This window comes from Cololabis saira, chromosome 12 (genome assembly GCF_033807715.1).
Source record: "Cololabis saira isolate AMF1-May2022 chromosome 12, fColSai1.1, whole genome shotgun sequence".
Lineage (NCBI taxonomy): Eukaryota > Metazoa > Chordata > Actinopteri > Beloniformes > Belonidae > Cololabis > Cololabis saira.
Genome location: NC_084598.1, coordinates 16173147 through 16191469, shown reverse-complemented (window position 1 = coordinate 16191469; position 18323 = coordinate 16173147). Strand labels below are relative to the sequence as shown.

Genomic DNA, 18323 nt, shown 5'->3' with positions numbered 1-18323 from the left:
CCTCTCAGCTGTCCTTCACATAGCCACCTCAGACATTCAGCCATTGGGGACAAATAAAGTTATTGATTGATCAAGGTCTGCAGGTCCCTGGTCCCCGCTGAGCTGCAGCTGATAGCAACAGTATAGGCTGATTTTTGGTTCTGCGTTACACCAACGCAGACCATACGCAGTACTATACGGCGTAACTCTGCGTCGATTTAACGCGGAACCATAAATCAGGCTTAACTGGCTGCCTGGAGTAGAGGAAGAAAAAAACAAAAAGACGTACACATGAACCACGTGACTGTAGCGGCGACATCAAGGAGTTCCGCAACTAAGTTTAAAGTCTGCTCAGTCTGGAGGAAAGTTCCTCCGAACCGGTGATTATCAGGGACCCGGACCCGGGGTGGGCTGGTTCTGGCCCGCTTTAGATGCTGGAACTACAGTGATGTGAGCAGGACCCCCGAGGCGGACCGGACTGATCCAGGAGTGATTCTGTAAGTCCTGCAGAGACCAGAACCAGCAGAACCAGGCCGTGTCAGTGTTGGGACGAGCCCGACCTGCAGCTGTCAGCGGGACCGGACCTGGACCGGGCCGAGGAGGTAGGGGTTCGGGCCGGCTCGGTCCGGTTCGGACTGGCGGAGTGGGACCGGGGGCTGGCTGTTCTGGGCGGATTAAAGCGGAACTTTGTTCTCAAGTTCAGAGGAACCATAGACATGTATCCTCCTCCTTCATGGACCTGCTGCGATACGTCAACCACGCCGCCATATTGGATGAGGCAAGACTGCTGTAAACTAATACTAGTAAATGGACTGAAGCGCCTTTCTACAAAGACATTTACGTTTTACGTCTCATTTATTCATTCACACACGCACTAATATACTTGGGTAACAGTTAGGCACCAAATGTAATATATTTAATTTTCTCAGATGGCAAAAATAAGAACTTTATTGATCCCACATAGGAGTAATTCATATAATATCAGCTTTAGAGAACAAGGTAGTGCCGAAAAACAATATATATATCCCCCCTCACAAAAATAAGAAAAATATAGAAACATATTTTCTCATCAACAAAACATATTTAAATTTTTTAAAACTTTTTAACCATTTTTCAGACAATAAAATAACTGAAAAAATCTGAAAAATCGTTCAAATATGTTATTTTGTTACTTCTATTTTTCTTATTTTTGTGAGGGGGGATATATATTGTTTTTCGGCACTACCTTGTTCTCTATAGCTGATACAACATGAATTACTCCTATGTGGGATCAATAAAGTTCTTATTTTTGCCATCTGAGAAAATTAAATATATTATATTTGGTGCCTAACTGTTTCCCAAGTATATTAGTGCGTGTGTGAATGAATAAATGAGACGTAAAACGTAAATTTCTTTGTAGAAAGGCACTTTATGAAAATAAGTCCATTCACTTGTATTAGTTTACAGCTCAGTCTTGCCTCATCCAATATGGCGGCGTCGTTGACGTATCGCAGCAGCTCCATGGGGCGTCTACGTATATATGTCTATGGTTCAGAGGAACAACAAAGTTCCTGTTAGCTTCAGTTTGCATCACAGAGTCCGCCGCGCTGGTCTAGTCCGGTCCAGCTCAGCCCCGGCCCGGTGGGGCGTGTTGTAAAAGCTGTGGAAGCTGTTACCCTGCTGAGTCCAGGGAGGGACCAGAACCGGAACCCTGTTCAACAGGTCAAGAATAGAATACTTTATTGTCACTATGCATGGGTACAGTGAGATTAAAAGATAAAATAAGATAATCCTTTATTTCTCCCTCAATGGGGAAACTCACTTGTTTAGCAGCAGTACACTTAACACACACATGCAGGGGAGGGGTAAAAAAAGTAGAAAATATATATAATTACGAGATATAAACAATATATACAGTACATTGCAATGGAAGTAGAGGTATTATGAGAGAAGGAAAACAGTGCAAAAAAGCAGGTAAAATGTGTGAGAGGTAGACAGACAGATATTGCACATATGGTATTGCACATCTTGTTATTGTTATTATTGCACGTGTTATTGTCCGTTACTACTGTGATCAGGCCTGGTTGTGGAGTCTGATGGCAGCGGGGAGGAAGGACCTGCGATGCCTCTCAGTGATTCATCGCAGGTGACGAAGCAGCATCACCTTTCCAGTGCAAGACAGTGCAAACAGATACAAGAAATATAAATAATATAAAAAGGTTAAGGTGCATTTTTAAATAGTCAAAATAAGACCTGAGATCCTATCTACAGATAATTACATATAATTACACATGTGGTGGAATATTGCACAGATAGGCCGGGAAAAAGTATTGCACGGTAAAAACAGTAGTGTGAAGTAGTGTGAAGACATTCACATTCTGTTCAGGGTGATTATGGCATTGGGGAAAAAGCTGTTTTTCAGTCTGTTGGTTTTGACCTGATGACTCTGCAGCGTCTTCCTGAAGGCAGCAGGTCAAACAGGTCAGAGCCGGGGTGGGAGCTGGTGGCTCTGCTGAGGCAGCGGGAGGTGTAAATGTCCGTCGGGGGGATGATCTTCTGCGCTGCTTTCACCTCTGGAGCCTTTCCCTGTCCGCAGCAGTGCAGCTGCCGTACCAGACTGCAATACAGTACGTCAGCAGGCTCTGGATGGATGAGCGGTAGAAGGTCAGCAGCAGGTTGGAGTCCAGCTTGTATCTCCTGAGGACTCTCAGGAAGTGCAGCCGCTGCTGAGCCTTTTTGGTGATGGCGGTGAGGTTCTCTGACCAGGAAATGCTGTCGGAGATGAGGAGGCCAAGAAACCGGAAGGTGTGGACCCTTTCCACTCTCTGGCCGTTGATGTAGAGGGGGGCTGGTCGGTGTTCTGTTTCCTGAAGTTGACAATGATCTCCTTGGTTTTCCCGGTGTTCAGAGTGAGGTTGTTTTCTGAGCTCCAGGTTGTCAACTTCAGGACCTCCTCTCTGTAGGCTCCTCGTCCCCCTTTCAAATGATTGTGACCACTGTAGTGTCGTCAGCGAACATAACTATGAGGTTGTTGTTATGGGTCGGACTGCAGTCATTGGTGTACAAGCTGTACAGGATGGGGCTCAGCACACAGCCCTGTGGAGAGCCGGTGCTCAGGACAGGTGGGGGCCGAGTCTGACAGTCTGGGGTCGGTTGGTGAGAACGTTTTTGATCCAGGCACATGTGAGGTGGTCAGTTTTGTAATGAGGATGTCTGGGATTATTGTGTTTTTTTTTTTTTTCTACCTTGTCTGCACACATATTATTGATTGATACCATGACGGTAGAAACCAAAAGTGTATATATGTGCATTATTACTATATGTAATATATACATATATATACGCACACATATGCGTACACATACATAAATATACACATACAAACCCAGTGTTTTTTTTTGTTTTTTTTGGGGGGGGGAGGGGGGGGGGGGGGGGGGCGGGGGGGGGGGGGGGGTGACGACATCCACTGCCAATCCAGGAAGCAGGAACACACGGAGACACACGTCAAGCACTGGAAATCTGCAACAAAAAACCACAAACAAAGCACGAAACCGGCACGGAGCCATCCAAAACACGAACAGCAATCGACCTAAATCTTGAGATCTGATCGCAGTCTGAGCTAAGCTATCGCTACCGCTACCTAAACCCAAAAACTAGAGAGCCAGCATGCAGGTGAACAAGCCAGTGTGTATGTCTATGTGTGTGTGTGTGTATGTATATGATCATGCATGTGTGTGTGTGTGTGTGTGTGTGTGTGTGTGTGTGTGTGTGTGTGTGTGTGTGTGTGTGTGTGTATGCATGTGACTAAATGACTATATGTGTGTATGTGTGTGTGTGTGTGTGTGTGTGTGTGTGTGTGTGTGTGTGTGTGTGTGTGTGTGTGTGTGTGTGTGTGTGTGTGTGTGTGTGTGTGTGTGTGTGTGTGTGTGTGTGTGTGTGTAATAAACCAAACAAAGCTCCACCTGAAGTGTATCTATAGTGGGGGAGGGGGGGGAGCAACCCCGCCACCCGCGAGACCAGAGGCCGACAAGGAAGAGCCCGGAACCCAGGCCACCGGCAACCCCACAGAGGGGAGAAGTAGGAGGGAGGCAACCCACCGCCTGCGAGGCCCCCCCCCCACCCGGCGGCGGCCGAGGGGGCCCGCGGGCGGGGCCCCCACGGCGCGGAAAGAAGCAGCCAGGGATCCCGCGGCGGCGGACCGCGACCCAGGCAATCCCCGGCCACCCGGTCCGGGCCGGACACGCGGCCAGGAGGCCCTCACCCTTCAGGCCAACGACTCCCACCCGGCAGGGGGCCAGCCTGCCCGGAGAGACAGAGCCGCCCCGGCCGCCGACGCGGGCAGGCGCACCCGTCCCCCACGAAAGTGGCCCTCCAAGACCAGAGGGGCGCCCCGCCGTAGAGGCAGCGGGGGGGACCGGAGACGGGCCCGGAGAGAGGGAACCCCCCAACAAGGCGACACCCGCGCAGGCCCGACAACGGAGGGCCCCAGACCCAGGCATCCCATTCATTCTGGGGATTATTGTGTTAAATGCAGAACTGTAGTCCACAAAGAGCATCCGGACATATCTCTGCTGGTGCTCCAGGTGGGGCAAGGACCGGACCGGGGCGAGACCCGGAGCTGGACCTGGACCCGGACCCGGATCTAGCGGGTCCGTCAGCGCCAGAGCTGAGCGGGGTCGTGCTACTCTGTGAAGGTCTCGAGGACCGGCACCGCTCCGGGTCCGACCTACAGACGTGCTGCTGCCGAACCAAAAACCAGACAATATCTTCATGAAAAAGGTAGTTTTTGGTTTCCTTGAGGAATCTCTCATGGATTTATTTGCAGAGTCACAGCTTTCTGAGAGGTTTTAGAGTTTGTTGTTCATCTGAACCAGTCCACAACCTGGTCCTGGTTCTGGTTCTGGTTCTGGAACCAAATTAGCTGCTTATCTCATAGCATTTTCAGTGAATTAATCTGCAGCAACAGAACTAGTCCTGGCTCTGGTTTTAGTCCCATGTCCTGGTCCTAGAAAGGCTTTGTGATATATTTTAGTTCTGGATCTGATCCTAGTGGTCGTTTTGCTTAAGTTTCCTGGTCCTAGTGTTTGGATTTGATTCCAGTCCTAGTCATGGACTTGGACCTGGTTGAGTCCTGGTTCTGATCTTTGATCATGTTGACTGAGGGTTTTGACCCAGGTCTTCCCCTGAGAAGCAGGTGGTTCCTGTACCTGACTATATGAATGACAGCAGACCTCCAGCGGAGGATCATGTCTGGGGGTAAAACTATGAGCAGGTGCAGAGCACCAGGGTACTCCTCCACGGGTACAGAGGAGCTCACCTGGAGCAGTCTTCCACACCTGGAGGGGTGCTCCAGGTTTAGAGGAACTCCACAGGTGTGGAGAAGCACACCTGGAGCAGTCCTCCTCCAGCGGTTGAGCAGGCCCGTTTGTTTTGTTCAAGAATGGAGACCATGGGACATTTATTTGTCCCGTCCTGCTGGACCTGTGTTTCCTGTCTTGTTGTTTTTTATTTGTTTATGATTCTCAGTAAAATGTAAAATCGAAGAAAGTCCACCTGCTCATGAACATTCTGTGGTTCAGCTGAACTGTAACTCATGCTGTACCTGAAGAAATCGCTTTTAGTTTCTGGTAGAGTAGATCCACCTGAGCTTTTGAAAGTCCAGTTGAAGTCCCATCTTGGACTGGTCCTGTACAACATTTTTGTCTCTTTTTTTCGATTACTGATTCAGTTGTTTTTAAACGGTTGAAATGTATGTTGGCTAAAACCAAACTCCAGCAGCTGTTCCAGCTGTGTCCAGCAGGGAGCAGCATCGTTACAGTCACGGTCAGATTAACCTGTTTGCAGTTCCAACATTGTTCCAACTTGGAAACATTGAAGGTCAGAGATAAAAAGTTTAAAATGTGATCCAACCAATCAGATCGAAGACCTGAGCGCTCTGTCCGGTATCAGAGGAGCAGTTATACATCCCAGTTCACACGTGATTGGACAGGCGGTCAGGAGCGTCAGGAGCGCCCGGCTTGCCCGCAGCTCGCCGCCAGGACTTATCTTCGTTCCTTCACACGTTTCAAAGTTTCAAACCACACTGACAGACACGTGACAGCTGTGTGGAGGAGTTTTCCTACTGCATCCACCAAAGTTACAAAATACAGATGAAGGTTTTGCAGGCATGCAGCAGTTTTCAGCATTTACAAAGTTTCAAACAACGAACAGAAACCGATACAGCAGAAGAACAGTCCGTCCTGAAACGTGTCCTCTGGTCCTGGTGTCCTTCCAGGGTCAACCTCCAGACGTCTGCTGGTCTGACTGGGACCCCAGTAAGACGTGTTCACATTTCCCTCAGAGCCTTTGATCCTCCGAGTGAATGTCTGAATTAGTTTAGGTACGCAAGCATGTCTGAAGGTTAGGAGCTCCTCTTTTAATCCCGTCTGATTTTCTTTTTTTGTTTTGGAAAAATAAAATAAAAACCATCACAGTGAATCTCAGAATCAGACAAATACATCACTGACACCTTTTCCCAGCTTGTTTTTATTTGTTTAACCAAAATTAAGCCAAAGGAAAAAAATGTGGGCCATCACTGACAAACTGATAATCATCTGATAAAATGATCGTCATCACTAGCGAACTGATCATCATCACTGATAAATTGATCATCACTGATAAACAGATCATCATCATCTGATAAACTGATGATCATCACTGATAAACTGATCATCATCATCACTGACGAGCTGATTATCATCCCTCGTCAGTCCCAGCAGACTGAGCTCCAGATCAGAAACCATGTCAAGCTCAGACAGTAACCAGGATCTCCATCTCAGCCTCCAGGCCTCACTGACCATGTTAGATGTTAAAGTTCATGACACAGTTGTTAACACACGCTGCTAAACTGTTCCTGCAACAGGGAAAATAACGATCTGTTCTGATAAGAAGACTGAATCAGTACAGTTTGCTTGGAAGCGTTCCCACTAGAACAGGGGTCGGCAACCTTTAACACCGAAAGAGCCATTTGATCCGGTTTTCACGGAAAAGAAAACACTGGGAGCCGCAAATACTTTTTTTTATTTTTTATTTATGAACGCATTTTAAACAACAACTTCCCTTCGGGTATCACCCCATACACTTATTAGTGCTTTGAAGATGGGCTATCATCTTATCTAAAATGAAGATAACACTGTATATATTGCTTTTTCCTAACTTTACACTTTGTATAAACGACTAAGGGCCCGATTTACTAAAGGTGTGCAAACTTGACAGCACCCGCAAACCAAAGTGCCAGCTGATCTACTAACAGCGTGCAAAGACGACTGCGTCTCTGAAATGCGCAAAATTGCACACGCAATTCAGTTAGTACTTTTGCCCTGATGAATAAGCAATATGGGGCGTACCTGCCAGAACGCGCTAAATACTGGGAGGGGAAGATGCAAATTGCTCCATTTACCACGCGCAATGAGATTTACCAAGCCTGAAAGTAATTGCGCGTATTGGGATTGCGTCTGTATTTAATACGTTCGAAAGGAAGGTGCTAATCTGCTGCTGCCGTTATTGTGGCAAGGAGGCGACATCCAAAATCAAAGAATATGCAGAGAGAGAGAGAGTCTTTATTCTGCTGCATGCTATTTTAAAAATGGTTGCACAAGTTTTATTAAAGGCCACTTTTTCTTTAGTTCTTCGCCTTATATCTTTGCCACCTTCTCTTATTGTGCCCCCCTCCACTCGCCCACAAGCAGGCCAAGCCTTTGTGCCAAAACTTTGTATTTTATTGATTACTTATCTTATTGAACGTGAAATCATCCTTCGTAAATTACATTTAATTAAAACCCGTGCTTATTAATCACAAAACACAGGTTAAACATCATGACCAAATCCGCTCCGTCCCGCTGTGTCAGGATCAGCGCAGAGACTGCAGCTTCGCCTGAATTATGGTTCTGCGTTAAATCGACGGCGTAGCCGACGCGTAGGGTCGCGGTGCGGTGTGCGTCGCCGCGTACCCTACGCCGTCGGTTCTGCGTTGGTGTGACGCGGAACCATAAATCATCCTTTAGTGTGCGCTCTCCTCTGTGCGCTGTTCTGAACACTTCTCTTCTCTTCTTTCGGATGATGGTCCCGTCTGTCACACATTTACTGTCAGTGTTTGCTATATAATATATAATATTTGCAATATACTGTGGACATCTGAATAAAAACTTAACTCATAAATAGATGAATCAAAGCGCTCTCCAGCTCTGTGTCTGATGTCTTTTTCTCCTCAGATCATGCCGAGCACCGCCGGGTCACGCAAACCCGACCAATTCAATATTAAAATCAAATTCGGTTCTGTGGCCCGTTTTTCTATTTCGTATTTTTGATCTGTGCCTAAAATTGAAATATGAAAAACCAGACGTTTTTCCGTTTTTTGTGTTACCAACTGCATTTATTCTATCGCAGGTTTTCTCCGATATTGCGTTTCTTTTGGTAATGTTTAAATTTCTTTGCTGTAGTTCATGAATGTGTTTATTGCCTCTTCCACTAATATCTCTAACTCCAACTCGTTCAATTTCATTTTGCGCTTGTGACGTGTGACTGTGCATTCCATCCAGACTCTCCATGGCGCAAACGTAAGACACGCAACACCTCATTTAAATACTGCAGTTTGCACCTGTTATCAATTGCGCAGGCAATCTTAGTTGATCACCCGCAAACCACGCAACAACAGCACGCGCAAACTTTTTCAGTGCACACGCAATTTAGTACTCTTTATTTAGGATCTTAGTAAATCGGGCCCTAAGTGTGTTGCTTCTGAAATCCACGAAGTGCTACGGAGAAAATTAAATTGTATCTATGTAATGAACACATTTTGAACATTTTGCATTCTTTAAAAAATAATACAATATCTGAACGTCTATTTCAAATAAATTAAAAAGCTGAACTTAAATTATCCATAGCAAACAAAAGCAAAAACATCGCAACATCTTCAAGATCCTCTGTCAAGCGTTTGAATTTGGACACCCACATGTCTTTGTCAGCTATGTCAGCCAGCTCCAGCTCCAGATCAGGTTGACTTACACCTGCAAATGCAGTCACATTTAGCAGGGATGGATCGATGTTCAGGGGAGTGACAAAAGTGACATTGAACAAATAGTGTTCAATGTCACTTTTGTCTTTGGACTCATCACAGGCGATTGAGTACGCTGCAGCTGAATTGATGTCTTTAATTTGCTGTTTTGTTATATTTTCGGCCATTTTTATGGTTCTGTCTTTGACAGTCTTCGCAGAGAGAGGCATCTCTCTGATTTTCTGCACAATTTCAGGCTTGTTTTTAAAGTCCGCGAATAGGTGTTCTGAAATCTTAATGAATGATTGTTTCATATAGTCTCCATCTGTGAACGGTTTCCCATGCCTGACTATTTCCTGAATGGCCACAAAACTTGCATGTGTAGTGGAATTTGCAGACTTCACCCACTTCTTGAAGTGATTTTTGGTCAGATCAGCCTTCCGCATCAGTTCCGACACAGCTTTTTTTCTCTCTTCTCCCTCTGGATATTTTTCCGCAAAGGCTTTGTGTGTGTTATTGAAATGTCTTGCGTCATTTGACCGTTTATTGTTGGACATTTTTTCTCTACAAATTAAGCACACTGGTAGGCCACTCCCATCAGAGGTAAATGCAAATGCATCTGTCCAAGCATCATTGAATGATCTATTTTCGTCGGATATTTTTCTTTTCTTACTTTTCTCCATATTGGCTTTGCTGGGGTTGAACGTCGAGATGAATGAATGGGGTTTTGGCGGGAATACCGGCTTTCACGAGTATGACGTTTATTTTGAGCGACGAAAAACAATAAATATATTTGTATCTAATATGTCAAGATCACAATAATTTTCCAATTTAGAACTAAATTCACATAGAATATTAAAGAACTAACACAAATAAAATACACTTCAATTAAATACTTAGTTTTTTTTTTTTATTCATTTATTTTCCCAAGCCAGTCGGAGCCGCAGTATAAGGATGAAAGAGCCGCATGCGGCTCCGGAGCCGCGGGTTGCCGACCCCTGCACTAGAACATGTCAGATGTTGAAACTGAGACATTTTAACATTTCACGAACTTATTGTCTCAGATTGAAATCTGAAGCAGCAACACATCAGTAAAAAGTTGTAACAGGAGCAGCTGAAGACTGGAAAAGTAATTCACACAAACCCAAACCAACCGTAGCAGCGTTTGACAACTAATCAGGTTCATTATCAGCAGGTCGTCACAGGTCGACTGAGAGAAAAGGAGGATTTAAGAGAGACAGAACTTCTCACTTGGACAGATGGAGAAAAGTTCACCAATCTGAGACTGTATCTAAACATTTAGGAACAATTTCAGGACAATGTTCCTCAACGTAAAGCTGAAGACTGACGATCCCTCCATCTACAGGGTTTTAGGAGGAATCTCTGTGTTCCAGGAACAAGGCTGAAGGTCTGAACTGGATCTGGTGGTCTTCTGGTCCTCAGGCAGCTCTGCATTAAAACCAGACATGATTCTGTCCTGGAGATCCCTGGATGGAGCAGGGCGCATGTTAGAAGAAGAGGAGATTCTCCACAATGGTGGCATAGAGGCACGGGACTGGCGTTGTCTTTAGGCATCCTGTGATGATGCGGCAGGTGTCGTTGAGGGCTGTGTCAACCAGTTTGGTGTTGGCGGGTGCGGCTCCAGCTCGAGCACGGATATTCGGTTGTGGAGAAGCACAGGGCAGTTGCACGGCTGGTTGATGGATCAGCGCCCCACTTTGAGTTTACCAGTTTGCGCAAGACATTGAGTGTTGACTTTGGCTTTGGTGTTCTGAAGATGGGTTTTGAAAGAGAGCGATATGATTAAATGTCTCAGTTTCGGCATCTGATCTGTCGTTTATGTTCTATTTTTTTTTATTCAAGGTCTTTTTATTGTTTTTTTTTTTCAATTTTCACAGAATAATTACATACAAGAGAATTAGAATTAACATAGTAAATATGATAAACACCTATAACCCCCACATGTCTTGCTCCAACGGAGTCCCATCCCTACAACTAAATTATTGTACCATTCAGAGATAAAAATAAAGACAATAAAGTTAGAGAAAAAAAAATAGAAAAAAAATAATTAAAAACATACAATAAATAAAAAAATGAAATAAATAAAAATAAACCTTACAGATATCAAGTAAGTAAATTATACAATATAAGGGTCAGTTTCACACCCCTGCAATCTCAGTGGCGTCCATTTTTCCTATATAGGTTAAGAAAGGTCGCCAGATATCATAGAATGTCTGGGCACACCCTCTTGTGGAGTAACGAATTCTCTCCAGTGCCAAATGATTTATGTTCTATTTGAAAGGAAATGTGTTTATGAGATTTATGGATCGTTGTGTTCTGTTTTTATTAACGTTTTACACAGCTGGAGACTACAAACACAAACCAAACTCCTGCGGATCAGTAAGCTGATCAATGGTGTTTTGCACATGTGTGCAGGTGGAGTGTCAGACTGATGCCAGCGTGTTTCCATGACGACGATACCACAGACCTCTCTGAATTCAAGAGTCATCCACTGAGGTTTCTGTGCTCTGATTGGTCACCCGTTGACTGTCAGTATGCAGCTGACCTACAAGAAGCTGGAAGCTCAGCTGCGTCGGAGCTCCAGACTCAGGAAACTGACGGCCATCGTGGTCACCGCCTACGCCGTCAAGAAGCTGTCTCCATACGTGTGGAGGCGGCTGCAGGTGAGACACACATGCCACACATGCCAAGTATGTATAAGATCCCCATGAGGAAAAGCCCTGGAGTTAACAAATTAAAGTAAAAAGAACCTCAAAATAAACCTAAGAACAAAATAAAAGTTAGCATAAAAGAATAAGTAATAATCAAATAATTGAAAAATAAATGTTTAAAATAATATTAAATAAATAGATAACAATAAACTAAGCTTAACTAAAAAAGAAATAAATTCAGTTATAATGGGAAAAAAAAGTCTTTGTTCACAGCTCAGAGGTCAACTGAGAGCACCAAGTAGCTACTGTGACCTCAGTTTGACCTTCATAGACTGTCATGCACCTGTCACTCTTCAAACCTAGTTATGTATGCATTATTAGTTTATTGTAGCTTTACTTGATACACAACCAATTCATTGCTTTGCCTGAACAGGATAAATCAACTGGGACCATTTCAGCAGTATCATCTGAAAGGTTTGATTTTTATATAGAATTTTATTGATGGATGTTTTAGATATCCGATCAATCGACATCAGCTGATACCGTCAACAGATCAGGCCCATCTTTACAGATGAACCTTTTCACATAGATGTCAGTGGAGATTAGTACTTGAAGTCAGGCCATAGTGGCTAGTAGAGGAACACACACACACACACACACACACACACACACACACACACACACACACACACACACACACACACACACACACACACACACACACACACACGTGTAACAGACGGTGGGTGTGTTTTTCAGAGAGGTGCAACAGGAAACCAGAATGAAGGAGCTAAATCAACTGTAGGTGTGGCCAACTATATGAATGACAGAGGAGAGGAGAAGAAAAAGAGAGGCAGGAGGTGAGTTAGTGTCTCTAACCCCCCCGTCCTCACTTGTGGTGTTCTCATCTTCACCTGTATTGTTCCAGTCCTCTCCTCTGGTGGGTCCCGTCCTCACACGTCCTCACCTGTGGTGTTCCCATTCTCAGGTCTCCAGCAGTTAACAAGGAATTCCTCCTAAGACTGTCTCGTCTGCTGAAGCTCCTATTTCCACGGTTACTGTGTCCAGAGGTTGGCCTGCTCGCCGTGCACTCCATCACCCTGATGTGCAGAACGTTCCTGTCCATATATGTTGCATCGCTGGACGGTGTGTACCTGTCTCTGCCTGTCTTAACCTGCCTGTACCTGTCTGAATTAGTGAAGAGCTGGAGGAAGTGTCTGGGGTGAGGGAAGTCTGGGCATCTCTGCTAAGTTCGCTGCCCCAGCGACCTGGTAACGGATGAGCAGAAGAAAATGCATGGATGGATGGATGGGTATTGATAGTGGTATTGGATGGATATTAATAAGGGTATGGGTTATTGATAGGGGTATCGGTAGAGGTATTGGATGGATAGTGGTAAGGATATGGGGTATTTATAGGGGTGTTGGTGGGGTAGGGGAGTCTCAGAGCCAGGCAGTCATCCTGATTGTTCATCCTCACTGGATTCTGGATGCTCTTTGGGCAGCAAGGCAGATTCTTCAAGTTAATGTCAAAGCCCGGTGATAGCAATCATTGGCATAAATCTCTCTGTTTTTATACTAACCATTGGATTTTATCTCTCATTCTTGATGGTTACAATAGGCATTGATCTCTTAGTATTGATGGTAATCATTGGTATTGATCTCTCAGGCGTGATAGTCAGGTGTATCGTTCAAAAGGATCCACAAGCCTTTGTGCTGCAGCTCTTGAAGTGGCTCCTTGTTGCCGTTCCTGCAACTTTCATCAACAGTGCCATCAGATTCCTAGAAGGTCAGCTGACCCTCAGCTTCAGGAGCCGGTTGGTCAACCACGCCTATCAGCTGTACTTCAACAACCAGGTAACGTGCAGGATTATTAGGACTGAATCTATTGATGTTGTTTCATTGATTTTATCAGGATCAGTCTTGGGTAATGTTACTCCTGAAAGTAATAACAGGATTACTTCTTTTAAAAAGTATCTAGTTATATTAGTAAAAAGTAACTCATTTGAGTATTTTTCAAGTATGATCAAACCTCCTTGAAATGACACTGTTATGGTGGGGGATCTGTAGAGCTCTGTGGTCCAGGGATGCCCCTGACAGGGTCTCCCAGGGCACGCTGGTCCTTGGGGAGGGGTAGGACTGACTATGCACCAGCAGTGCGTGCTGGTGAGCAGTTCTGATGTGTCTTTGTCATATTAACAAATCAGCAAATTTCTTCCTGCAAGGTACACAAAGTACCGTATTTTCTGGACTATAAGCCGCTACTTTTTCCATAGGTTTTCAACCAGCTTATACAAAGGTGCGGCTATTCTGTGGATTTTTCTTCCACCGCTCGGGGCGCTCTAACCGGAATTAGAATCAAAACTAAGAGAAAATAAATGCAAAGAAGAATATGCTACTTCTTCTTTAGCAGATAGAAGTAGGTAGAAGCAGATTTCAAACAGATAAATAGATAAATAAATACCGGTTATTTTCTCTTGGTTCTGTCCCGTTTTAATCAGCAAAGTTGCTGCCGTGTTAAAAGACACTGTTAGGAAAGGATCTATTTAGGTACAAACATGTACATCATTTACAGTTCAAAATCCTTCTGTACATGTAGTAAATATCTAATCTAACAACATAAATATCTGCGGCTTGCATATCTTTTTTTTTTAACTAGAGCGGGTGCGGCTCTTTTTTTAATTATTTTTTAAAAATAGAGCGGATGCGGCTTATATGCAGGTGCGACTTATAGTCCAGAAAATACGGTAGGTATCCTGACGCAGTGCTACCCCAAGATACAACTTCATTGCTTATAGGGCTGCAGCTATCGAATATTTTGGAGATCGATTATTTTATGAAATATTCCATCGATTTATCGAGTAATCCGATGAAAGTTACTTTTGCTCTACTAAAGCCCAATTATAAATAAACAATAGAAAACAAGACAGATTACTGATTAAAAATAACCAATTTTGTTTCTTTTATTAGAATAATTGACATTTATTTACATATTATGCAAACTAGTAAACTGTTACATTTTCCAATAAAAATAAATTAAATTATTTTAAACTTAATACTTCCTTAAACATAAAAAAAAACCTGGCGTTTAATAAAATTGTAAATTTATTAATGGATAGCCCTTTGAGATGAATCATCTTGTTTTCGAGGGGGTCCAACAATACAACAATTATTATCATCATTATGATACAGTATATGAAGAATAGATACATTGTATATAAAATAAATAAATAAGAATAAAATGAGAGGGCAATACCACTAGAGGCAACTACATGGTTTATTGAGGTTGGAATATAGTGAGTTTTTAAAGAGATGTAACAAATTAAGTTTTCTTATATCAATGGGTAAGTAATACGCAAATCTAGCGTGTTACCTTTCCTTTTTACACTGGCTGACGCGGGGTGGCGTGTTTAGCAGCCCCGCCTATAACTCTCCTCCGAGGGTACACTTGACCGCGGGTCAGGTCTAATGTTAACAGAACTAACGCGGGGAGCTGGTCGAGGGAGGGACACGGAGAGGTCTTGACCTCTGTGCTTAGACCGCTGCCTCCAAAACCCTCAGCCTAGATAAGAGGAAGATGATGAATGGATGAAGCACTCCTTCACACATGCTAGACATGTCCGTCATGCCAGATATGTCTTGTGTCAGATGTGTTGCTCAAGCTGACTATGGAGGCATCTTCTCTTTGTCTACAGACGTACTACCGTGTGAGCAACATGGACGGCCGTCTGTCCAATCCAGATCAGTCTCTGACTGAAGACATTGTCATGTTTTCAGCCTCCGTGTCACACCTGTACTCCAACCTGACTAAACCCATCTTGGATGTGGTGGTCACCTGCTACACACTGCTGCGCACCGCCCATTCCAAAGGTACAGGTGCTGCAGAGGCATGTTGGTGTTAACGTTGGATGGTGTTTGAACCTGAAAGGCTTCTCCCTGCAGGAGCCAACACCACGTGGCCCTCTGTCATTGCCGGGATAGTGGTGGCCCTTACTGCCAAAGTCCTGCGATCCTGCTCGCCTCACTTTGGGAAGCTGGTGGCGGAGGAGGCTAAAAGAAAGGGAGACCTGCGGTTCATGCACTCACGCATCATCACTAACTCTGAGGAGATTGCCTTCTACGGAGGACACAAGGTGAGTGCCGCCAGCTGTGTAACACAGATGTGCGGCTGAGGGGGAGAATCAGCCGGGGGCTTATTTGATACTCAGGTGGAGATATCCCAGTCTGACCTGTTTGGGTGTGTTCATGTTGTTGTTTGGGACCCCGTGACTCATATTTCTGGCTGGGTTTTTATTGGCAGGTGGAGCTGACGCAGCTGCAGCGGAGCTACAAAGCTCTGTCGTGTCAGATCAACCAGATCCTGCTGAAACGACTTTGGTACATCATGTTGGAGCAATTCCTCATGAAGTATGTGTGGAGCTCCGCTGGTCTGGTCATGGTTGCAGTGCCCATCATCACCGCCACAGGATACTCACAACATGGTGAGCTCCCCAACACTCTGACAGTAAACCTAACGGATGAAGCCAGTAGCAGTGATGACAGCGATGACACCTCTGACCTGTCACACTTCACCAGAGATCTTATGAAAGAGTTTTAGAGAACTAAAAGGAACAAAAATGATACTAAAAATAAAGACCAAAGTTGTCTGGCTCCTCACCTTGACATTTTTGCCACGGGTGACACTACCAGGGGCATAAAGCCCCCAGACAACTTATCTGAGACCACTGTTTGGGTGTCATATGTGCAGACTCGGAGGAGGTGAAGCAGGCAGCCATGCTGATGAAGGAGGAGGACCTAGTTAGCGAGAGGACGCAGGCCTTCACCGTCGCCAGGAACCTCCTGAACGCTGCCGCTGACGCCGTTGAGAGGATCATGAGCTCTTACAAGGAGGTGAGTTTGCCACGCCTCCTTTCTCCTGCGTCCTTTGTTCTATCTCAACCCCTCTTCTTTCCTGGCTCCTCTTTCCGGTTGTGTTATCTTCCAGAAACAAAGAGACATGGTTAATGTTTTCATATTCTGCTTTTCAATGTTCTGTGGCGTCTCTATGGCGTTATTGTAATGAGTGGTCACCTTAGACGTGATCCCAGGCTTTTAACGGTAATTATATGTTGTAGTATTCCCATGAAAACTTTCTTTCATTGTGCCAAAATCAATTCCTCATGGAGAGTGTTTGCTAAAATCAGCTATATAGGTGTCATAGGCAGTACTTGAGTTGAGGGGGGATGAGGGGGGATGAGGGGGGATGGCATCCCCCCTGAAATAAAAATAAAACTGCCACCCCCCCTTTCCATCCCTTATGTCATTTCATCAATGAATGTGGTTTTACTGCTATTTCAACATTTAGAGTCATTACCAGAAAAACAACACTAGAAAAATAACTTATTTGACAATTTTCACCTGTTTCAAGTCAATTTTCACTTGAAATAAGTAGAAAAATCTGCCAGTGGGACAAGATTTATCTTCTTATTACAAGCAAAAAAATGTTGTTCCACTGGCAGATTTTTCTACTTATTTTAAGTGAAAATCTACTTGAAACAGGTGAAAATTGTTGTTTTTTCCAGTCTTGTTTTAAGTGTAATGAGATGTTTTTACTAAAATGAGACATTTTAACTAGAAATAACACAAATATTCTTGTTAAGATTTTGAGTTTTTGCAGTGATCCGTGTTACTTATCCTGTGAAGGACAGAGTCATATTGATAAGTTCAGAAAACAGTTTTTTATTGTTGTGTTTTGATGTATTTGATGTAAGCCCAGTGGATATTTAAAACTTACAGAAGGCTGCATTTAACTGCTGCTATGGCATTCCTGCAGTATTTCTGCAGGTGTTTTGGTCAGTGCTATTATTTGTAATATATTATATTATTTGTAATCAGCACAAATTATCTGTCCCCATATGATAAAATCCACCATCCCCCTGATTTTTTTACAACTCGAGTACTGGTCATTGGAATTTCCTTGTGTAGTGCTCCTCGACGCCGTCCAGAAGTAGTTGTTCATTGTCTCTCCAAACTCCTCCCACGTTCGATGGTCCCCTCCGACTCAATGTCCTCCGCCTCTCTTGACACGTGGCTGCAGGTCTGCTGGAGCTGGGAGTTGAAGCTCTGTCTGAGACGGGACTCAGATGTTCCCAGCAGACCTTCACACTACGTTTGGGCCTACCAGGTTTGACTGGCATCCTCCCCCACCATCGGATCTCGCTCACCACCAGGTGGTGACCTGAGCCTCTGGGAACCTCCTTGGCCGTATTAGCATGGAGCGCCAAGAGATGCAGCTCCAAGTATGATGCCTTAAGATGCCACAATAACTTCTGTTATATCGCAACTAACGTAGCCACAGTGACGTTGAATTTTTTGATTGGCACTTAATGTGTTGTTGCCTTGGTTACCAAGACGCTCTTCTTACGCCCGTTACATGTTGTGTGCTTATCGTAAGATAAATATTACAGATCAAGCCGACCCCTCAATCACTTTATATTAAGCAGATAGATTTTACACTTCGTTCCACAAAACAACATAATTCCTCCCATTCAGCCAAGAAAGTTCCGTGTTCGTCTTCATATTTTCGTTTTACTTTTTGTTTTCCTGCATCCATGACGATTCTGTCAGGTTGCTGCTGCTGGTCTGGCAAGTAACGCCACAAATACGTATATGACAATGATTTTC

At 44.4% G+C, this 18323-nt stretch overlaps 1 protein-coding gene across 2 annotated transcripts in view; it reads left to right on the top strand.

Annotated features, from left to right (window-relative positions):
- The first annotated feature begins 284 nt into the window (after positions 1-284).
- Positions 285-18323, top strand: part of abcd1 (ATP-binding cassette, sub-family D (ALD), member 1) — a 37291-nt gene continuing 19252 nt past the window's right edge. Inside the window, exons 1-9 of one of the 2 annotated variants that reach the window (XM_061735719.1) lie at positions 285-476; positions 11426-11673; positions 12421-12521; positions 12650-12807; positions 13330-13517; positions 15356-15530; positions 15603-15793; positions 15961-16141; positions 16408-16550. In XM_061735719.1, coding sequence (XP_061591703.1) covers positions 11545-11673; positions 12421-12521; positions 12650-12807; positions 13330-13517; positions 15356-15530; positions 15603-15793; positions 15961-16141; positions 16408-16550 — 1266 coding nt within the window. In that variant the 5' untranslated portion in view covers positions 285-476; positions 11426-11544. Of the gene's footprint in view, positions 582-11425; positions 11674-12420; positions 12522-12649; positions 12808-13329; positions 13518-15355; positions 15531-15602; positions 15794-15960; positions 16142-16407; positions 16551-18323 lie in introns of both variants that reach the window. The other variant, XM_061735720.1, reaches the window with a different exon arrangement.